Source organism: Colossoma macropomum, unplaced genomic scaffold (assembly GCF_904425465.1).
Source record: "Colossoma macropomum unplaced genomic scaffold, Colossoma_macropomum, whole genome shotgun sequence".
Lineage (NCBI taxonomy): Eukaryota > Metazoa > Chordata > Actinopteri > Characiformes > Serrasalmidae > Colossoma > Colossoma macropomum.
In genome coordinates, this window is record NW_023494794.1 from 25805342 (window position 1) to 25829895 (window position 24554).

At 41.7% G+C, this 24554-nt stretch overlaps 1 protein-coding gene across 5 annotated transcripts in view; it reads right to left on the reverse strand.

The window, feature by feature from the left end:
* rgs3a (regulator of G protein signaling 3a) overlaps positions 1 to 24554 on the reverse strand; it is a 274848-nt gene that overhangs the window by 81217 nt on the left and 169077 nt on the right. For all 5 annotated transcript variants that reach the window (XM_036580676.1, XM_036580677.1, XM_036580678.1 and 2 more), the window contains one exon: positions 2866 to 3750. In XM_036580676.1, coding sequence (XP_036436569.1) covers positions 2866 to 3750 — 885 coding nt within the window. The remainder of the gene's footprint in view (positions 1 to 2865; positions 3751 to 24554) is intronic.

The following is a 24554-nucleotide window of genomic DNA, read 5'->3' on the forward strand; positions in this document are numbered from 1 at the left end:
TTCTTTTTTTCCGACATCTGATCAGTTAGAACTGAGAAAAAAGAAGCAACAGTGCAACATTTTGAAAAATACTATAAAAAATACAAAATAGTGATTTTTTTTCAATATTTGGCACACTGTGTGGCAATGAATCCAGTTAAACAGGACTAAGCTTGCTCTCTTTAAAATGAAACCTGCAGTTGGTCAGTGTTCTACAAGTATTGACGATTTATAGCCACAATATGTTCAGAAAAGCATACTGTATTGTAATGTGTGACATATGTTATCACAATAACGATATATATTGTCATGCAGGCCAGCCACGTGTTATAGTTTCAAAACATAATTGTGAAAAATCATCCGCAGACTCAAATCAAACAATAAAATTTCTCAGTTTCAACATTTGATTTGTTGTCTTTGTACTATTTTCAAATAAATATAGGGTTTAAATGATTTGAACATCATTGCCTTTTGTTTTCATTTACCTTTTGCACAGTGTCCCAACTTTTTTGGAAATGGGGTTGTATTTTTATTTTTCAGCTCCAGTATCTCAGCATCTTGGCTCTATCAGCCAAGTCTGATACCGGATGAGCAGTGTTTTCCGTTGTGAGGTCACAAAATTATATATCTAATGTATATATATATATATATATATATATATATATATATATATGGCAGTTTAGCCCCGCCCATTCATGTTATTTGTAAGCTATAAAGAGTGTTTCACTCTGGACTGCTTCTAAAATAAAGCACAATACAGGGCAGCCAAACAGAACAAAGATCATTTGCATACAGTCATATGCAAAAGTTTGGGCACCCCTAGTCAAATTACATATTTTGCTGATTTTCTAAAGAAAGTTAGAATAAGAAAACACGGCCTCTACAGAGAGCACACTTCTGAACCTTTGAATGCACAATTACTGTTTATTTGTCGAATGTAATATAGTGAGAAATCCCATAAAATATAAAATGCCTGTGCGAAGGTTATGGCACGTTTCACATTTTATCTTTTATTTTTTGCAGTATGTTAAACTCAGCTAGTAAATGTGCAGAAAAATGCTGTGTTTAAGTGTTTTCTCTGTAGAGGATGTGTTAACTTATTCACACACATCATTTGACCAGGGGTGTTCAGATTTTTGCCACTTTATATCAGCTTTACAGCCACAACAACAAAAACATCCTGTTTACTTCTCTGCGATGGAAAACGGCTATTTAATGTTATCCCCCATCACACTTGAGGACTGGAGGATTCAAAAAGGCTGAACAAGGTACTCAAGTTCGCCTCTCTGTTTACCACTTTGCGTCTTAGTGGTCATTTAAATCTGGACGTCACTTACAGACCAGATAAACCCAGCACACTGTCATTTACTGAACCTTGCACACACTCAGGCCCGCAGCTGTATGTACACAAATAAACATGTGATAAACTTAGCTTGCAGGGATGTTGGGGAGAGTTCATGCGGTCACTGAAAGAACGCAAAGCGCAGGTTCTTTTAAGTCACAACATGAAATACAGCAGCACAGTGCCCCTTAGTGGACAAATCTGAAAATGCATCATCCTAAAACTCTTCATCTTTCTGAATAACATGATCTCACACAGAGCAATCGAGTACGGAGAAAGAGAATCTCCATCCAAAACATTGTTATCCTATGCAAATATTGCTGAAATATACACCAATCAGGCATAACATCTGTTTCTCTGCATACTTTGTTAGCCCCCTTTTACCCTGTTCTTCAGCGGTCAGGACCCCCATGGACCCTCACAGAGCAGGTACTATTTGGGTGGTGGATCATTCTCAGCACTGCAGTAACACTGAAGTGGTGGTGATGTGTTAGTGTGTGTTGCGCTGGTCTGAGTGGATCAGACACAGCAGTGCTGCTGGAGTTTTTAAACACCTCAGTGTCTCTGCTGGACTGAGAATAGTCCACCAACCAAAAATATCCAGCCAACAGCGTCCTGTGGGCAGCGTCCTGTGACCACTGATGAAGGACTAGAGGATGACCAACACAAACTATGCAGCAGCAGATGAGCTAACGTCTCTTAGTTTACACCTACAAGGTGGACTGACAAGGTAGGAGTGTCTAATAGAGTGGACAGTGAGTGGACACAGTGTTTAAAATCTCCAGCAGCACTGCTGTGTCGCGTAGCGTTTTCATCTGAGGAGTTTGCCGAGCTGCCATGTGTGCGACACGACGAACAAAGCCTCTTCGCGACGTCTGCGGTTGTTCGTTTTCTCCACAATTACATCATGTTGTTGTGAAGCCAGGCGAACGTCATCTCCACAAGAAGTATGCTGAGGCCTTAACGGTCAGATAATTGTGGGGATGTCCCTCATAGTAAAAACAGATGCTTGAATGAGGTTTGAAACTGCTTCTCTGTAATTATTACATCTTTGTGTACTATTTAACACGGTAAACATTGCAATGTTCTTTCCTGTATTCCTGCATTGTTCTGCCATTTATCACAAGAACCCGACTGCAGGAAATATGATATATAAATGTATTTAATATTAAGACAATCTTAGATTTGAAATCTCTTTACAAATTGTAAATATAGTGTTTTTACATGATACAGTGGCGTAAAACTTTATTAGAAACTCCAACCTGAAGCACAGTTAGAAATAGTAGCCCATTAGTTACAAATTTTGTGTTAGTCATGGTCTAACTTTAACCAGTGGTCAGTTTCTGACCACATTATCTGCTCAACAGTGCTCTAATGGTCAGAAACCGACTGGTGATAAGTAAGGTTGAAGGATGTTGATATAGTGGACCTATAAGGTTGGAAGTGCCAGCGGATGAAACTACAAGCAAGGATTTTCTACATCAAGGTCTCTCATTAAGTGGATAATAATGTATACAGAATATATTAAGGGCCTAAAATCTCACCTTTCTGCCTGAGAACAGCATGCAGAGCTGGTGCATGGACCCTCCATTCTTGGTCAGCTCCTTCTTCAGGGTTTTGGGTGAGGGCAGTGTCCAGCCTCCTTTGTGGGCAGCGGCAGCCTCCAGGCAGTTGATAGCGTTGTCGGAGGTGAAGCAGGTGCCGCGGGGATCTTGCAGCAGGCTGCCCTCGCTGTGAGTGCGCCGGCGGAGAGAGTTCTGGACGCTAAGTCCTCCACCCCCTCCGTGCTTTTCGCAGGAAACTCCCTCCACCATGCTTCTCCGCTTACTGTCTCTGCGCTCCAGGAAGTTATCGTCGCTGTCTTCTTCCTCTTCCTCTTCCTCTTCCTCGTCCTCTTCGTCATCCTCATCGTACTCTTCGTCCGTGGCGGGTGAGGAGAGGGCGTCGGCGCTGAAGGAGCGATCTAGACGCAGTTCAGGGATGACGAAGGATGAAGAGGAGGAAGATGGAGGCGCATTGGTGTCTGGAGCTTCTGAGGCATTGTCTTCATCCACTTGCAGCTGCGGTTTTTCTCCCAACTTGCAGATTTCCTCTCCTTCCTCTCCTCCGTCCTCTTCTTCCTCCTCCATCAGAGTCTTCCTCATCTCTTCTTCATCCTCCTCTTCACCTCTGTCCTCCTTTTCCACACTTTTCCAGAGTTCGCTCAGGCTGCCCTCATTGCTCTTGCCGTCCTCTCCCTCGGTGGATGGTGGAGGTGTTGGAGGCACCAGGTGTCGCGTCTCGTCCAGCGGAGTCAGGAGCTCGCTGGGCTGCGGGCTGCTGGCCGTGGTGGCCGGGGCGTCCGACGGGCTGCCCAGAGAGCGCTCATCCTCTGAGGGGCGCCGGCGAGTCCCCGGATCACAACGTTCGTCCAGTTTTGGCTCCAACATCTGAGGAAACAGACAGAGCAAGGCCAGAATGAGGTCAAGTATCTGTAGAATGGGAAAAGCACCCTGAAGGAGAAGAAGAACACTTGGGGCACTCTTCGTAAGGCTACTTGACATCTACGTAAGCCATTTACGACAACTGACATAAACTTAACATTACATAAACATAACATTTCAAGAAAACATGATCACTTAGAAACATTTTGGTAAGCAACATGTCCCCTAACTGGGCCGGTCAGTATAGAAAAAAGCAGCTGATGAGAATAAAAATGGAAGTCAACCATGTGACGCGACAAGTACTGAGCACAAGTACATGCTGAAACCTAGCATAACAAACCAAAGAAGTCTATTCATGTGCTGACATGGAAAATTCAGAAAATACAAATCTCCTTTTTTTGACAAGATGTCTCAAGCAGATCTAAGTGCACTTTCTGTTCTGTTTTTGACACAAATAGTAGCTTTAGGATTGTAGAACTGTATAATCTGCTGTTGGTTTGCCCTTTAACACTGAGTGGAAATGCCTGAGGATGTGGATTTCATTATTTAAGGCCATTTTAGTGGGTTCTAACTGCACACGACCTCTGTTATTTCAATCTTTGTCTGGGCAAACCAAACCAAACTATGAGCATGTGTGTGTGTGTGTGTGAAGCTACTGTGCTTATGTTTACATGCACATGTGTGTTTGTTTTTGTTTATTTTCAGACCAAAAATGTACAGATTGCAGAAAAACTAGAGTAAAAAGTCATTTAAAATATAACAATTTAATTCCCATTCATGAATTTGTGCAACAGCTTTGGCTCAGAATTGTATAATACAAACGGGCACATATGGGTGCTTATATATTCATATAAACTATACTATACAAGGTATAATATATAAGTATTTGTACACTTACATATTTTGTATTGCTTTAATTTATTCACACTTATTTTTCTTTTTTATTCTTCTTTTTATCACTATTCTGATTTCTTTGCGGTCCTCAAAAATGTGTGAAAACACCCAAAGAGCAGGTGACTGTAACTGTACACCTACTTTTTTTATTTTCTGCATGAAAATAATTGAAAACATCTTCTACAGAGATGAGACTTGTGCACATTTTAATGCACAAAGACTTTGTTTACTTATTTACTAATCTTTTGCTGAATTTAACATACTGTAAAAAAATCATAAAATGTGGACTCTGCAAAAGTTATGGCATATATTTTATTTTTTCCAATATGTTTAACTCAAAATAAGGGTCATTCTACAGAAACGTCCATTTTCTATCTATCCATAGCAGTCACTGGTGTTACTGATCTTCATTGGTGTTACACATAAGAAAGGAAACACCAGAGACATTTTTAATGAACAATGTATTTTACAGAATGTCTGCTACAGAGAATCAAACCACATGTTGTTAATCATGGAATATCCACTAAAATATGTAATTTAATCCATTTGTATTTTATTTTTTCATAATTACCTCAGAATAAAGTCGGTCACGCCAGTGACTTCAGCAAAAAGCTTCATATGAAATCATGAGCTAAATGAGAAAATCTCTGATAACTGAAAGACACAGTGGACTCACCATGTGCTTTTCTTCACAGATCCTCAGAAAACAGGTAAAAGGAAGTTGAGTGATGTCATCAGTGTGACTTTTATTTCAAAATAAGAGATTTTTTATTACGCAGTAACACCAGTGACTCGACTCTTGGGGACCACAACTTTCACTATATATTTTATAATATTTATTTGGCATTTGTTTTCTTTGTGTCATTTAATCATATATTCCATAGTCATGTAGAGATTATTGTGGTTAAAATTGCAGAAAATGTGTTTTTTTTGTTCAAAATATGGCCTCAACCTTCACACATGACTGTGAGGACGAGCTCTTCTGTGGTGCTTGGAATTCTAGATAATTGATTTAAAAACTACATATACATACATATATACATCATCTAAACCGCTTATCCTTCTGGGTCGCGGGGGGGTGCTGGAGCCTATCCCAGCTGTCATTGGGCAGAAGGCAGGATACACCCTGGACAGGTCGCCAGTCCATCGCAGGGCATGATTTAAAAACTAATATTGCTAAATTGATGGCTGAAGAAGGTAAATAAGATTGTTTTATTTTAAAGTATAAATAAATTGTGACCCTAATATGTTTTTTTAAGTGTAATATATCTGTAAACGCTGCGGACACAAAAATGGACATTTCTGTGGAATGTCCCATAAAGAGTAATTGTGCATTGAAATGTGCACAAGTGTGTTCTCTGTAGAGACTGTGTTAACTGTTCACTTCAAAACATGTCATTTGATCAGGGGTGTTCAGACTTTTGCATACGACTATATATAGTAGACCTATAGGAGGGCAGAGCCATTGGCCAGTGAGGGTATAAGCTATGTGTAGTGAGTATAAGGGTTTGTATGCGGAGCACATAAAACAACCCGAACACATGTGTATGTACACCCACACCCAGCCAAACTGCCTATCATACATCATATTTATAGCAGACACACTGATGTCAAAACCCAGCGTCACTGTAACAGTACAGCTATGAAACCACATTAAAGACCTTCCAAATTTTTTGACAGGCTGTCCTCTGATCCCCAGTGACTCTCTCTCTCTCTCTCTCTTTCTCACATGAGCTAACCTTACAATTGCGTACTGTCAGCTGGCTCTTTCCAGGAGAGCTGCAACAATCCGAGGTATTCTTTTATGCCTGATTTGTAGTTCTCAGTATCCCATTTGTTCCATGCCACATGGCTGGAGATACGCTGCTTCAAAAAGGTCATGAGTGATGAAGGTTTAGTGAAACATTTACAGCACGTCCCACAGTCAACAGATAATAGCCACTGTGCAGGAACTAATGTGGACAGTAGTACCGGGTGTGAATGTAAATAGAGCTCATAAAAGTTTCAAACAGTTAATCTTCTGAACTTCAGTGGCAGAACCTAAAAAGACACAGCATGACATAATGTGTGTGCATATATATATATATATATATATATATATATATATATATATATATATACACACACACACACACACACACTGATCAGACATAACATTATGACCACCTCCTTGTTTCTACCCTCATTGTCCATTTTATCAGCTCCACTTACTATATAGGTGCACTTTGTAGTTCTACAGTTACAGACTGTAGTCCATCTGTTTCTCTGCATACTTTGTTAGCCCCTGGTCAGGACCCCCATGGACCCTCACAGAGCAGGTACTATTTGGGTGGGGGATCATTCTCAGCACTGCAGTAACACTGATGTGGTAGTGTGTGTTGCGCTGGTCTGAGTGGATCAGACACAGCAGTGCTGCTGGAGTTTTTAAACACTGTGTCCACTCACTGTCCACTCTATTAGACACTCCTACCTTGTCAGTCCACCTTGTAGATGTAAAGTCAGAGATGATAGCTCATCTGCTGCTGCACAGTTTGTGTTGATCATCCTCTAGTCCTTCATCAGTGGTCACAGGACGCTGCCCACAGGACGCTGTTGGCCAGATATTTTTGGTTGGTGGACTATTCTCAGTCCAGCAGTGACACTGAGGTGTTTAAAAACTCCAGCAGCACTGCTGTGTCTGATCCACTCAGACCAGCGCAACACACACTACCACATCAGTGTTACTGCAGTGCTGAGAATGATCCCCCACCCAAATAGTACCTGCTCTGTGAGGGTCCATGGGGGTCCTGACCAGGGGCTAACAAAGTATGCAGAGAAACAGATGGACTACAGTCTGTAACTGTAGAACTACAAAGTGCACCTATATAGTAAGTGGAGCGATAAAATGGACAATGAGCGTTATGCCTGATCGGTGTATCTGTGGAATTACCCACCTACCTCTACCTTTCAACAGGACAGAGATTGTATTCAGAATGGCCTCCATAGGACAGGTCTGTCCTGAGCGAGGTGCATACATGGATATGTTCTATTCTGAATAAGCTATTAGTCTGATTATTAACGGATTATCAGGCTGCATGTAATGTGACTAGTGTTTTCCCTTAGCTAAGAGGAACATCTGGGGGATTTTATGCAACGTCCTTAACAAATTTCCCTCGGTACGTGTAAGCATACCCTTAAGATTCACACTTAAGAGAAAAAACTTAAGGTGTTTTACGCAACCAGGCCCTGAAATACAGAGCAGGTTTCGGTCTGGAGCACCGAAGAATCCACAGATCGCTTTAGGTTTGATCCTGAAATAGTTATTTTGTCATCAACATGCCTAAATTAAAATCCAAAGGCGTGCGTCTCTGTACTCAACCCATTTTTAGAAAAACACCTCATTCTGGGGGTTTTCGAAGCCCATTCCCATCGGTCTCTTTGGCTGCCAGAACACTGCGGGGGAGACGATCTACTTCAGGAAATCTCTCTTAGAACAAATCCAGTTCATGCCAAAAGTGTCTGCACGCATTTATTACCTGACAAACAAGCGAAACACAAGATTATTTGCCAAAATGTCAGTGTTGGGATGTCACCCGGCTCCCCAGCACTCCACCTGTCGCTCTGCCTCTTCCTGACGACAGGTAGAGAGAGGGAGAGAGAGACAGAGTAGTAGAGAGCTTCTCTCCAAAGCTGCGTCTTCATCCGAGCATATGACAGGCTCCAGGTGGACTCTTTCACTTGTAGCCAAGTGAAGCAAAACCAATGAATCTTAAACAGACAACATCCTCTTCATGGCCAGAGTCTGTTAACAGCCGTATAAAATCATGTCCGTCCTGTTTTTCCTCTCTTTTTTCCAGACCCGTATCCATATTTGCCAAGATTAACTTTTGAAAACTTGCATTTCTACGTCGAAATACATTTGACACTAGCTTGCATCTCTTACAGGAGCTGTTAAAACAGCCATGGTGGCCTCCCTGATGCTACTTTGTAGGCTAGCTAATGTCTAAGTGGCTATTTCAGCTGGGTGTGGAATGATTGGATTGCGAAGCACTTTGCAGGGTTCACGTTTCAAAAAGCCAGGCGTAGATTAGCAAAATGAACCCAATTCTATTAGACATTTCCGTTTGCCGGATTTCATTTCTCCATCGTCCGGGTAAAGAGTGGCTACTCTTCCTAATGTCCCACCATTCCTCACAGCCTCGCTAACCATGTAATTATCGAGCCGGGACGCCTCAGGCCACGTTCGGTGACGAGCATGCAAAGCGTGCTCATTTAGTTTCCGCTCTAAATGAGCCTGGATTTCGACTGAAGCTTCCGGGCCTTTTCTTTAACTAAATGGACAAAAATAGCTTCTCAAAATGCTCCCTGCTGACTTTGTCAGCATAACAGAGATTAATATATTCAAGAATAGCGATGAGAGCTACAGACTATCTGCCTGTCTGGATTTGAGAGCTAAAATCTGAAGAACTAGAATCTAACCTTGGTGCAGTCGTGTCAAAGCAGTTACTAAATCAGTTACTTTTATCATCAAAAAGATCCGAGATTTTCTGACTAAAGCAGACCCAGAGAGACTCATCCACACCTTTATATCTAGCAGGGTTGATCACTGTAGTGGTCTCCTAACTGGACTCCCACAAAAGACAATCAAACTGCTTCAGATGATTTAAAATGCAGCTGCCAGAGTCTCACTAGGAGTAAAAGAACACATCACCCCCTTAAATCCTCACACTGGATACCAGTCTGTACAGAATAGGCCTTTAAGGCACTATTACTGGTCTATAAATGGCTAAATGGTGCAGGAGCAGCGTATTTATCTGATCTGCTGCAGCCATATGAGCTGAGCAGAACTCTCAGATCATTAGGAACTGGTCAGTTAGTCCTGCTGAAGGTAAAGACTAAACATGGAGAAGTAGTGTTTGGCTACTGTGCTATTCTTAAATGGACCCAGTTGACGGAGGCTCAAATCGTTCCTGTTTGAGCAGCTGCCTCGAGTGGCTTACTGCTTTTATAAACAATGGCCAACATAAAATATATTAAAATACACAATGTTTTAGATAATTATTTAAGTTATTATTATTAATAATCAACATAAACAAGTATTCTGCCAAGAAATACTGTTCCTTTGGAGTACGGTATCGATGCTAAGCAACCACTGACCGCCGAATGAGGAGAAGAACGTTCGCTCGCCAATCACTGTAAGTCGTACTGCAGACATTTCATGATTTTTGAAAACCTTTTTTTCGTATAACAGTGAACAGGTGATAACACAGCACTGTTTAATGTAAACACTTTCAGTTTATAAGTACTTTTTGGTCACCAAATTACCAACGTGAGTGGCGCAGTAATACAGAGTTCAGTTGCTGTGAGGCAGTCAAAGCTGTGGTATATCGTGGATTTCACAATGGCTTTGATCGAGGCTCAGCCAATGAGATTTTAGGACCGGAACTATCCGTTTTATAATTAGGCATATACTGTTTTATAAAAGCAATAACATGGAACTATTATATGGCCCACCTAAATAAGAGCAACACAATAAGTTTAAGCTAAACAAATCACACAACCCCACATGTGGCACCATGATCAGTGCACAATGGACCGCACCAGAATTCGCTAGAAGCAAACCTCAGACCACTGGTTTTAGGAGGACCAGAACCGCTCATGGGCTCAAATACAGCTTTCATACTTGACCAAATGTACCAAACTCATAGAGCAAGAGGTCCTGGGTCCATAAAAAAAAAAAGAACTTTAGAGTGACAGTGTAAATTAAATAAATAAAAAGGTGGCTTCATAAATTATGATAACATGAGCCTGTTCAAGTTGATGGAACACAATGGAACAATGATTTCATAGATTAATCTGTCTGGAAGTTGGTCTCCACCAAACTACGTGGAAAAATCCTCTGCGTTTAACGTGTCTGCCTGCTCTTTGGAAGTTTCTATGCGCTTTGTGGCATTTTAAAGTTCACAGGATGACTGAGGAGTCACAAGGCCGCAGAGAACACGCGCTACACATGAGCACATGCTTCCGCACTCCCTGAAACCTCATGGACGGACCCGTATCCTAGGGCAAGGGGTCTCTCATGATGCGGCTGGTATTTTTAGGGCCTGTAAGACGTTCCTACGCAACACCAAGACCCAGAGGAAATCAGGACAGGGAATCAGAAGAGTACCCTTTTGAAGCCTGTCAGATGATTCTCTTCTCTCTCTCTCTCTCTCTCTCTCTCTCTCTCTCCAGCCTCTTTCTCTCTTCTTCCTCTTCTCCATCCCTCTCTCTGATGAGCTAGTTTCTGTGCTGTGTTGTGGAAGCATCTCTCGCGTTCCCTTACGCATCTCCCCTCCTCACCGAGGCAGATGAAAAACAGGACAAGCTGGATCACTTTCAAGATCCTTTTGAATTAAAGAAGGTCCCCTCTTCTAATTCGAAGTGGAAAAAAAGTCCAAAAAGCCAAAGATGAAAAGGAACAGAACCCATCTGTTCCCATTCCAACAGGAAATGCAGTAATAACTGTTTGCTGCACTCATGCGAGGCAGATGATAAAAAAAAAAAGAAAATCTCAAAGCAAAAAGATATGAAAGAATTAAAGCAGCTCTTAAAGAGGCCTTTTTGAAGGCTGCAAGTTTCAAACGTCCTTGCGCCTAAATGCGTTTATGGAAAGATGACCCTTCAGTCTGCAGATTTATGGCTCAGTTTGCCAAACGCCCTTCGCCTCCCAGCAAAACAAACAGTGAGGAGATTGCTTTATTGAACTGATGAGCCAAGTACGCTATAATAACAACAATGAGAACCAGTTCCTGAAGCGCTGGAACTCGTGGGGCCTGCCAGGCCGCACCGAGATGTGCTAGCAGCAAGCTAGCGCAAACGTCAAGGACAGGGGACAAAAGCACCACCTGCACCGTCAAATGCACCTGTCCCCAGCCTCTCCCCACACCCGGACATCTGCTACTGATTCAGTTCAATACAGCTACTATAAAGTGCACCCAATGCTGACACGGACTTTCAACTGCGCACACACTGCTTGTATAATCTCCATAGAAAAGCACTGGCAATAGAATGAAACTCTCTGGATCAGCTGCCCATGAGCCTGAGGTCATGATGCCCAGTGCCATGTGTTGGAAAAGGGAAGAAAGCCCCCCCAGCATTGGGCTCTGGAACTGTGTAACCGAGTTCTCTGAAGTGATAGAGATTCATTCAATACATTTGAGATGAGTTTGAATGCTATCAGATCCTTTCAGCACATGTTCGAACATCTGGCAGAAAGCCTTTCCAGAAGAGCAGAGGTTGTTAATGGGGGTTGATTGCGGGGGACGTTGGATGAGCAGTTATTTAGTAGTTGTTGGGAACAGTCCTGGGCTGGAGGTTAGGGAACCAGTCTTGTGAAAAGAAGGTTGCCGGTTCGATCCCCTAAGCTGACAGTACGTGACTGAAGTGCCTTTGAGCAAGACACCTAACCCACAACTGCTCCCCGGGCACTGTGGATAGGGCTGCCCACCGCTCCAGGCAAGTGTGCTCACTGCCCCCTAGTGTGTGTGTTTACTAGTCCGTATGTGGTGTTTTACTGCACGGATGGGTAAAATGCGGAGGTGGGACTAATAAGGGTCACTTAATCTAATTTAAGTCTCATATTATGACCAAGCTTTTGGTCAACACTCTGGTAGCACTTAACATAAATCAGGAACTTCAGCTGCAGCATGTTGCTATGACAGAATATATGACTGATGCCCTCTCGTTCAAATACAGCTTTTACATGTGTTTTAAAGCCAGTACGCTGGACAGTGCTTAACGCAGACCTGGTGATAAATCAACAGGTAGCAAACTAACCAAGGCAATAGTAAGGTGGAAAACTCCAGCTTCCCTCGAGATCCTCCACTGCAACAAGAATCCACAAGCTGTGTGAACGAGAACAAGGCTGAGAGGCTACAACCGCAGACTGTACATGTGACATACATGATATACACATTCACTTGGTTGGAACATACACTGTTGCTCTTACTGGACATTGTTGATGAAAAATTGAAAAATAATTTCACTCTGAATTCACACAATGAAAACAATGTTACTCTGTTATTAATACTGTGGCCTCTACTGCTGGTCAGAAGTTGTGGCCATGCAAAGTGGCTCTCGGGAGGTGCCACATTCCCAGTAAGACATGGTTGGTGCTAAATTAAAGTGGGAACAGGAGTTGAAGTGCATAATTGGAGATAATGGGTGGGGGACAATTTGTGAAAATGCACAAACTTTCTTCTTTAATAGCTACCATAAATTAATTTAGTTCAATATCATTCATTGGATATACTTCACTCCTGAAAGGTTACATCAAATGACCAATGACTGCTCAATATATTGCCCCAGATGTAAAGTGGGGTTGGATCTTTGTTACATATGCTGTGGTCTTGCCCTGACCTGGAGGGACCACCCTCCCCTGACACAACTTGACCCCTGCCCATGTTTTCTGTTGGGTTAGCACTAAGCTGGGTATTTCTTGCTGCCTGTTGAGGTGCCTGTTAAAAATAAGAGCATTCGCCTACATGCTTATTTTAACCACTTGTGTAACTATATTGCATTGTAAAAATGTCTTGGATTATCGTGATACAATATTTTTGCCGTATCGCCCGCCCCTACTTCCAACAATGAAATGATAATTTAGAAATAACTTATATATCATTTGACCTAAAGCTGACAACAGATTGATCTGACATGGTCTTGTGGTACATAACCGCAGAGCTAAATTTCACATTATTAAAATATGTCATCCATTAAAATAAATAAGTGTACAAGCATGAACAAACTCTTCCCACGACACCGCCTACTATAAATTGTATTCAACACTTTCCAAACACATACTGAGATTAGAGCAGAGCCATTGATCGCCACCCGAACCAGCCACAAACAATCAATGAAAGCAGATGCATGATGTGCGTGGCCTGAGAGCACGAAAACTATCTGGAAGCAATTATCATTAATCGGTCATAATCGTCATTGGGCGGTGCTGATCTGCTGTGTGAGGATGCTGATTTAATTTAACCCACACAAGCATCTGATGGCGCCGATGGAAAAGAGCATATTTATTATTCATTCAGGGCAAGAACTCATTATGGCTGAGTAAATGGAAGGAAAGGGAAATGGACAGAAGTTGGAAAGTTTTTTTGGGGCCTAAAAGGGTTCCTGAAGCGGTGAACCCTTTTAAGCACAAACAAAACGTAAAAAATACAAGAGCAGTTTCCGAGCAGCTTTGTTCTAAAAGGTTTTCAGGGAGTTGATGGCAGAGGCCACGCCAATGAAACAAACATCAGAACTCCACCCTCTGAGAAATAAAAGAAATGAACACGCTTCACCTCATCGCTGTGACTTTGGAAAAAATATCTGTTCTGTTACTGCTCGACCTCAGTGCTGCCTTTGATACCACTGACCATAACATTTTTATAGATAGACTTGATAACTGGGTTGGACTCTCAGGAACCATCTCAAAAAGGCTCAGTTTATACCTGCAAGGAAGGAACTACTTTGTTGAAACAGAAAATAATATTTTTGAAAGAAAGCCAGTGACCTGTGGTGTGCCCCAGGGTTCACCTCTTGGCCCGCTCTGATTATTTATGCATGCCTCGTCTTGGCCAAATACTACAAAACTATGAGATATCTTACTGCAGCTATGCAGATGATACTTGGTAGGTCTACCTGGCCCTTTCCCCAAACAACTATGGTCCCCTTGATTCCCTTTGTAAGTGCCTTGAGCTCATCACTAACTAGAGGGAACAAAACTTTCTGCAGTTGAATAATCATGTTCTAATCATGTGTTTAGTTTCTATTCTCCTACATCTTTTTAGATTTTAATTTGAATTATCTTTGTATTTTCTCGTTTGCAAAGCACTTTGAATGATCACAGTGTATGAAAGCCGCTATATAAATAAACTTGCTTTATCTTGCTTAAGCTGGTCAGAAAGTCACTGGCCTCTGTTTGCTATTCACAGCCAAACTTGAGCCTCTGCATCAGAGAACTCTCACTGAAAGCATAACAGAAGAGACAGAAAGAGAGAGTCTCTCTAAAAGAGCATGAAAATACTTTGAGAGCAAGACGATTTGGGGCCACGTAAGCAGAGCGCTGACCCGCAGCTCTGAGGTCAGCCCAGGAAGAAGACAAAAAACAAAGAGAAGTAAAGACACTTCTGTTTGCTAAAAATGGGCATGTTAACCGTTTTTACTATTCAACTAACCACGAATAGAATAAATAATATTTGAATATATGTTTACAGACACATATGAAAATATATAATATATATAATTGTTTATAAGATGTAACACTTGTTTACTGCATATAACTAGCATATATACCTAAACGTATGGTTGATTTAGTCATTTATCCCAGTGCCCCAGTATAGTCTGTGGTTCCGTACTGCACGTCAGTCTAAAACTTCAGATGACAATACACATTTTTTTAAGTATACAAAGTTTATATGTCTTACTGGAATAATTGGTTTAGTAAACAATGCTAGGATGAGCTGAGACAGCCACATATTCAAATAACAATGTCCACAGCTATTATTTACTATTCACAGCTGAGCTTTACATCAGGGTGGACTCAAGTGGCCTTAAAATGCTGCCTACTTAGACAGCTGCCTCCCGATTGGACAGCACCACTAGTCTCAGTCTCAGATGCTTCACGCAAAGATGCAGTCGTATCCAAAAGTCTGGACGGCTGAGGTCAAATTAGATGTTTTCACATCCTCATATCGTCTACAGTGAACATACTTCTGCACATCTTAAAGCACAATTACTGTTTATTTGCTGAGTTTAACAGATTAAGGGATTAAGTTATGGCACATGGTATATTGTATGTTTTATGTTTTCCAATATATTAAATTCAGCAAAAAAAAAAAGAAATTGAGCATTAAATTTACAGACAAATGCCACATTCAAGTTTGTTCCCTGTAGAGCAAGGTTCCTGAACCTGTGGTCCGCAACCACCAGTGGGCCGTGAAAGCACCCTGTAGTGGTCCGCAGGCCTGAACTCTGGGGAGGCAGTAGTTCGTAGTGGGCTGGTAACGTCACTTTAATGTCATGAAAACATAAGTGAAAAAAAAGAATAACTTAATAATTAAGAATTGAGAAGCGAACGTTTTCAAATTATAACCAATATATGTACAAATAAAAAAACACTGTACGTCAGTCTCCAGAGATGGAGACGTTTCTCAGGGTGCCTTCACACCTGCTTTGTTTGGTAAGGACCTACAAGACTTTTTCTGTGAAATCTCGACACGTATTCAAGTCTATAACCAGACAGCTGAACGGTGGTCCGCTTCCAAATGAACCCTGGCTGCTGGTGGGAAGCAGTCTATGATGAAGCAAAGGGGATTCATCAACAGTGCTTGCTTTCCTCTTCTAACAGCACGTCGGAGCTGTACTGTCAGCATAATCTCCCTGTTCTTACGTCTCACTCTTTACAGACTCTCGTTCGCTCTTGTTTCTGCATCACAACTTGTTGTAAAATAAATACAAATACACACACACACATTCTACGCCGCTTATCCTTCTGGGTTGCAGAGGGAGCTGGAGCCTATCCCAGCAGTCACTGGGCGGAAGGCAGGATACACCCTGGACAGGTCGCCAGTCCATCGCAGGGCAGACAGACAGACAGACATATGCATTCACACCCACACTCACACCTAGGGGCAATTTAGCATGTCCAGTTGGCCTGACTGCATGTCTTTGGACTGTGGGAGGAAACTGGAGCACCTGGAGGGAACCCAAGTAGGCATGGGGAGAACATGCAAACTCCACACAGAGAAGACCCTGGTCGCCCGGCCGGGGAAACGAACCCAGGCCCTCCTTGTTGTGAGGTGACAGTGTGAACAAAGAAGCAGATATAATGTAAAATTTTTCATTGTTATTGTGACGATGCTAATCCAGGAGCCCAGTGAGTGGAGTGAAGTTTGGCTATTTCAAATGAATCACAAATACCCTCAAAACTAAAGACGAATCTCGAGACCAAGGCCAGTGGAGTGTTTTCAGTGGAAATGCGATGTGCAAATCATAGTCCACATCCACCTCCTACATTTCTGTTCTTTTGCAAGTATATTTTTAAAGATAACAGCAAATCTTGGGACCTGTGATTTAGCCAAAATGGATAATCTGATCTTTTCAGGCCCTGATTCTCAGATTTTACAAAACTGTATATAAAAATGTTGATTTTAGTTTTCCTGTGGGCTGCTATTCTTTATATTTATAAACATGTGGGCCTTGGGGTAGAAAAGGTTGAGAACCCCTGCTGTAGAGGATGTGTTAACTTATCAGGGCTGTTAAACTTTTCAAATATGTTCAAATAATTGCCTGACTTGAACACTATGACAACAATCAGCCTTTCAGAGCAAGGCTGGGTTGAAAAAAGTTCACTCACAGCATCATTTCTTCAATAATTAGTGTTTTTTTTATTTAAAGAATTTATCGGCTGAATGAGATTTCCTTGTATGTTTGCCAACACAAACCACTTTGATTCAAACTGGTACATTTTTGTTGGTCATTCTGTATGTCATTCCAATAAATGGTCTTCCAAAGTTGGTCGTTCTTGGCCACGCTAAGCATCGAAACCCATCAGGCTCACTGACGATTGTGAGATGAGTGAACTCTCCTGAAAACAGCTATTGAGTTTTTTTTTTTCCTTCCCGTTTTGAAAAGGCCAGAAAGGCTGATGCCTGAGAGGCTGTTAACCCAGAGCATAGCTTAGTGGCTCACGAGTGCATAAGACGCACCACACACAGAGGAAGCGCAGCAGCAAGGCAGACGAGCAGTATCTGACCTGTGGCATATGGACGCTCTTCAATCTTTGAACTCGCTCTCATCTCTCTGCGAGCTACTCGTATTATTTCAGCTTTCCACTTTCTGTCTCTGCTTAGTCTCCTCGTGCTCTCCTCTCTTTCTCTTTACCAAAAAGAAGCAGGTCATCAGCGGCGTCTACACACCCCGAGCGCTCTTCCGTCCAATTACAGACAAGGCGAGGAAGTACTTTGCAGTCTTAATGGCTGGATTTTACCGAACAATGTGGAAAGCATTTAGAGAGCTGGATATAGGAAAAAAGCTTCGATTTGAATTAATCCCAGCTTGAAACGGCTCAAGTGCTCCCAAATCAGTGCCTTGACCTTGTTATGTCCATAGCTGAATCACTGTGACGCTGCAAAAAGCTGAAAAAACATTTTAAACCCTTTAAAGTTCAAAGAATTATTTAGTAAAAGAGACGTACAAGAGTGGAAAACCGTTTTTGAAGTTAAAGATTGTCTTTTTTTTCGTTTTTAAACAGTGTACACAAGTCTGCATGGACCACACTCAGAAAGAAGGAGCGAAAGAGGAGGAGTGAGAAGGAGAATGTACGGAAGTCCACAGAGGCCATAGGGTAGTTATAATTTTTTGGATTGTTATCTTGAGATAACAAGTTAATTATCTTTATAACATGTTTTTATCTTAAAATAATGAGTTAGTAATCTTGCTGTCTCGAGATGACAGAAGTTGTTACCTTAAGATAACAGGTTAATTATTTTGTGATCTCAAGATAGCAAAGATGTTATCTAGAGGGATGATGACATCCTGTATAAATAAAAATAAAGCTTGGCTTTATTAACGCATGGGAACAAGATCCTAATGCGTGGCCACGACTTAGTAAGCAACGATCTCGTTCCCACGCCTTACTAAGTCGTAGCCACGACTTAATCATCTCATTGCCACGGCTTACTAAGTCGCGGCCACGCATTATTTCTATTTATACAGGATGTCACCAGCGGGGCTCAGGATAGCAAAAGTTATTATCTTGAGATAACGAGTTAATTATCTTGTTATCTCGAGACAACCGTTTTCTTGAAATAACAAGTTAGTTATCTTGTTATCTCGAGATAACAGAAGTTGTTACCTTAAGATAACAAGTTAATCATCTTGTGATCTCAAGATAACAAAGTTATTATCTTGAGATCACAAGACTATTAAGTTGTTATTTCAAGATAACAAGAAAATTATAGCAAAAGCTCATGGCCTCTCTGGTCTTCCGTAGTACAGAGCCCTGCTGGTGACATCCCATAGAAATAAAAATAATGTGTGGCCTTATTAAACCTAGTTAATCCTTATTGATCCTAATGCATGGCCATGACTTAGTAAGGTGTGGGAATGAGATAATTAACTTGTGGCCACCACTTAGTAAGACGTGGGAATGAGCCTTACTAAGTCGTGGCCATACATTAGACTTGCATTCCCATGCCTTACTAAGTCGTGGCCACGACTTACTTATCTTGTTCCCACGCCTTACTAAGTCATGGTCACGCATTATTTTTATTTATACAGAATGTCACCAGCAGGGCTCTGTAAAAAACAGAGAAACAAGAAGAAAAATATTCAGTTGGTGGTTTTTCCTATGAAGAGCCACTTAGTAGTCCAGCTGTGCAAATACACAGCACTCTAAGTGTGGCGACTCACCAATGTCATGCCAGTGGTTTTTTGAGTGTCCATGGTTCTATACAGAACCATTGTGTTTACAAAAGGACCCTTGAAGGACCATCTTAGCCTCTGTCCTCTTTACACTGGGAGAGCATCAGCGGAGGAGAAAGAGCTATGACCATATGACCATGTGTGACACAAACATCCGAGTTTGTAGAAAATAGAACCCACTAGAAACTCACTTATCCTGCCATATGGATATGAAAGAGACAAGGAGGAGATGTGTACAAATGTAACCACGTCCCCTGATAAACGAATCCAATCTGGCTATAAAGCTACAGTGTAGGGTGAAGATGAGTTGCATGATGCCCAGATTCATGCTCCACCGGTTCTTACATAGCAAATGATTTACAGAAGGTTGAAAATCTAATTCAATCTAATGAGAAATCAGTAGTATCAGTACTGTATTATGCTATTTTGCATGTGAAAAGTCAGATTGTTATCATAGATCAGGTACATTTCCAACCTTCCCAGCTTTGATTAACCACAACAACACCATCTAATGTGTTGGTGTATCATTTTAAACAGGAACTCTGTGCTATATAGTGAATCTAAACTCCAAACTAAGGTCACTTAGGGCCAATTTTCAACCTTTAGTACTTACATAAATGGCGCCTTGTGCGAGGAACATTTTCACACGGCACAATATCACGTCATGTCATATCATACCACATCATATCAAATCATATCAGACGTCAATCCAGCTGTCAGCAGATACGTGGCAGAAGTAACAGAACACACATAAACCATGGCTTGCAAATCAGATGTACCAGCTATGGCCTGGGTCCAATCAGTCCCGCCCATGAGCAATGTCCAGGGAGATCGTGAATGGCTGCATTCCCTGAGGGAGGCAATGGACGGCAGAGGCCACTCTTACTCCTTCACACAGTCAAATACACATCCCAGCATTAGGGCTCACACACCTGAGAAGCAAGGCTTCAGCCTCCCATACTGACAGCAACTGATTTGCATATGCTGGCGCCCAGAGATGACTGAACTGATTGAAACATCAACATAAATAAACAGCCCAAATAACATGCAATTTTATTCAGATTTCAAGCTTTAATTGACTGTCCTCCTAACTGGTCCCTTTAGAGTAGGCTATCATTCAGTGGACAGCTGTGAGTCATTAGCTTGGATGCGATTCTGCTGCTTTTCGACGCTTCGTATCATCTTCTTTAAAAGAGCAGATCTCCCAGCCTAACACGGCTGTCCTCAGAAACCGACCCCGACCCGACGCTGGCTGACATTAAGGTGGATGTGACGCGGGAATCGATGGGAGTTCAGGCTTAATTCGCTGCAGTCCCGACGGCTCAGCTCTCCCCGATGAGGCTGAATTGGCGAGGCTGCTCAGCGGGTGTGTGAGAGAGCTGGGGGAAGAGATCGATCCTTAGCATAGCGTGGAGCCGCATTAGGAGTGTCAGGTTAGGGGCATTACCAAAACGGGCCTGGATGAAGCACCGGGGCAAACACACACACAAAACGTGTCAAGCATACCAATGTGGCAGTGTGGAGGACATGCATCCAGCGGATTACTCCGGGTAATGAGAGGATGCAGACAGATGCACTCACGCCGTTCACAGCGGCGGTCATCGAAAGGCTGGAATGCCACCGTAATCACTAAATAACCGAATTTATGCTTTGCTGACACTCCACGGGATTCGAAATAAAGCGAGCTAATTTTTGTTCATGCAAACAATTATCTCTCGAGTGAGCAGAGCAAAATGATTACATTAATCTATCAACGTTTCACACACATCAGGCCGATTAACGATGATTGATTCCTGCTGAGGACGTCGTTCGTTAGGAGCAACCTGCATTACCACAAGGCAAAGATTATCAATAATAAAAGGGCCATAGGCAGTAAGTCATTTTCTAAAGCTGCTGTTGTCAGTGGAGACAGAAGAGTGTAAAAGAGAGAGAGAGAGAGAAGCGATGGGACACGCTTGAGCGAGCTTCAAAACTAATGAATATTCGAAATTAAAATGCTGACTTCCTGTAGAGCGGAAATCAGAAACGATTTACATTTGCATTCCTTTCAATAAACTTGGGGGGTTATGAGGAGAAAAAAATGTACTTGTTTTTTCCACACTGATTTGCAAGATATGGTTTTAAGTGGATCCATATTTTTCTTTGTTTCCATTCAACTGAGATTACTCATAATTTCAATTTTCTGCCAAAAAAAGCCTCTCTATATAATGGTGAACGCTCAGTGTCACTCACACATTCGTTAATGAACTCATTCATTCATTCATTCATGCAGTTATCTTCACAATTGTGTGGTAGTAACTAGGACTTGACTGATAAATCAGCTCACTGATACTGAGATCCTGCATTAAATGGCTCCCAATTCCTGCAACCATCTACACCAATCAGGCATAACATTATGACCACCTCCTTGTTTCTATGCTCATTGTCCATTTTATCAGCTCCACTTACTGTATAGGTGCACTTTGTAGTTCTACAGTTACAGACTGTAGTCCATCTGTTTCTCTGATACTTTGTTAGCCCCCTTTTACCCTGTTCTTCAGTGGTCAGGACCCCCATGGACCCTCACAGAGCAGGTACTATTTGGGTGGTGGATCATTCTCAGCACTGCAGTAACACTGACGTGGTGGTGGTGTGTTAGTGTGTGTTGGGATGGTATGAGTGGATCAGACAAGGTAGGAGTGTCTAATAGAGTGGACAGTGAGTGGACACAGTGTTTAAAAACTCCAGCAGCACTGCTGTGTCTGATCCACTCAGACCAGCACAACACACACTAACACACCATCACCACATCAGTGTCACTGCAGTGCTGAGAATGATCCACCACCCAAATAGTACCTGCTCTGTGAGGGTCCATGGGGGTCCTGACCACTGAAGAACAGGGTAAAAGGGGGGCTAACAAAGTATGCAGAGAAACAGATGGACTACAGTTGTTATGCCTAATCAGTGTATCTCTACTTGCATATGTTGTATTTTTGACACCTCTGACGAGAGGAAAACCTTTTGAGGCTGAGAATTTAGATACTGGAATTTTTCAGCTCCACAGTTTTCATATCATTCATGCCCTGATATTAACACTGATGTAGTGATAATGTGTCTCTCACCCCGTGAAATATGGTCAGTCAGATTCTTCAAAACTAAAACCATCTCTATTCAGCTTTCACTGCACCCTGGGGTCGTCCGTGACCGCCTCGTATCCACGCCAAATCGAAACATGACAAATTCAAAATTCAGCAATAAAGGAGCCAACCTGCTCCACTTTTACGGTCCTTGGAGACAGTCTTCCAGAAATGGCTTTTGAAGCCCAATATATTTGTCCTTTCCTAGAGAGAAGAGGACAAAGCGGGGGTTTGGAGGGTAGGGGGGGAGGAGTGGCTGGGGTTCCAGTCAGGCATTATTAATCAAACCCTGAAGGTCAGACACACAACCTGATTAAGGGCACCCAAAGGATGAAGCACAGGGTCGTCATTGTGGCCAATGAAAAATGGTCATTAACATTATTTTGCCGTCACGGTCTTGTTCTCTCGTCCACTCGCATCTGACCTCACCCTCGTCCTCCTTCGCAACCAGACATTCCAACTGCAGCACACTTATGAGCAGCCTAATGAATAATGCACATGTGTGTGTGAGGTTTAACCAGCGGACAGCATTGGCATTCAGAAACACCGGCTCTTGACAATAACATAAGGTGGAGGTTGGACTGTTCATGTCCTGAATAGGAATCTTTGGAGGCTTGAAGGAAAACGTTACAGACGAGAGAAATACAAGTTTTGTGGGACAGAACTGTAGAGATTTCACACCACTGACTAGAATATTATCACAGAATCTCGTTGAATTGGTCTAAATGCAGTGATTTAACTGCACTGCTTTTACGATTGACACATCCATGCCCCGCCCACTAATGTACTCTTTCTTGATTTTTGCAGCTTTACAAACTCTCAAAAATCCCATTCAGCCTAACAAGGAACGTTATTAACAATTTTTTTATATACAATAATAACTTATCGCTGCTGTCTGAACAAAACCTCGTATCTCCAAAATGGTAACTTTACAGGAGAAGCATAAAACACACCTTGCTTTCAATGTAAGTCAATGGAACCAGACTTTTTTCCAAGTAATTTTGGTCCATTTCTTTTGGTCCATTCATTCTGAAATTTACATGCAATGTAAGGAGCAACAGGCATTTTTAAATTATGCCAAAAACTGAAAAAGGACAAAAATGGAGATTGTTCCGAACGCAGCGATATACAATGTGGATTTATATATAACAATCTATTCACCAAAAGGTATCTCATTCAATATTTCAAGTATTCTGTAAACAATATTTGAATAAATTGATTAAAAATGATTTTTTTTACAGCTTCTCAGTGTCCTGCTTGTCTTAAATCTGTAAAGATGAACATGACTAACATATAACAGAATAATTTCCATGCTTACCTGCCACTAAATTGGTTTTATATTGTTGAAAATATTGATTGCAAACTTTTGAACAGCGATTCCAAACTTTTGAATGGCAGTGTACGTAAGTTTAGCCTCTCACTCATTTTAAACGAATAGGAAAGGCAGTGGTTTAGGCATTTCATGCTTAAATGGTTCTTTGCATGGTGAAATTGTTCTTTGTATTGATAGAGAACGTGTTATTATGGTTCTATATAGAATCTTTTTGAAAATGGTTCTATATGGCACCAAAAAGGGTTCTGCTGCTCCACATGGTTCTCCATCAATTTGAAGAATCATTTCACCACAAAACATGAAATGGTTCTATATAGAACTCATGGTTCTATGGAGTGTAAACATTGAAACTGTAAACGCAACAATATGTAAATAAAAAACGACTGCAATTCCCCCATTAGGTTTATTCGAACAGTTCAAAGATTACAGGATAAGACAATTACAGTATTATTCAATGTAGAATGTGATCATTTTTTTAAAATTTGATGCTAAAATGCTGCTTTTCAAATATGGCACATGTTAAACATAAATGTGCTGAACTGTTCTAAATTAAACAAATCAAACTAAGATGAAATCCGATTTTAATGATGCACCTGAAGAATGACAATCGGATCGATTCATTGTGAGGTCATGATGTTTGATGTTCGTGTCTACTTTTCTCACTATTTCTTACGTTTTTTTTTTTTCACAGAAACGTTGGGTGTCGTTTGGTGGAGTGGTTCTTACTATGGCCACTTTTTTTATTAAGTGAATTTGTATGAGAAGCACAACTCAAACAAAACGTTACTCTAAAACAGCCACCACTGGCTCAGTGATGTCATGTCTGTGAAAAGGCGTTCGCTGAGCGAAGACCCCCGGAGAGTGATTAAAGCGCCTCTACGTAAGTGTGGCGTCCTCGAGGGCCTAATGTAATCGAAGATGGACAGTGAGTGAGCAATTAGCTGGAATTAGGAGGGGCTGGAGTTAAGGGGCTGATGCTCATCCTCAACTCATTACTGCTGTTCATTCCCACCCTAAAGTGGGCGAGCGTA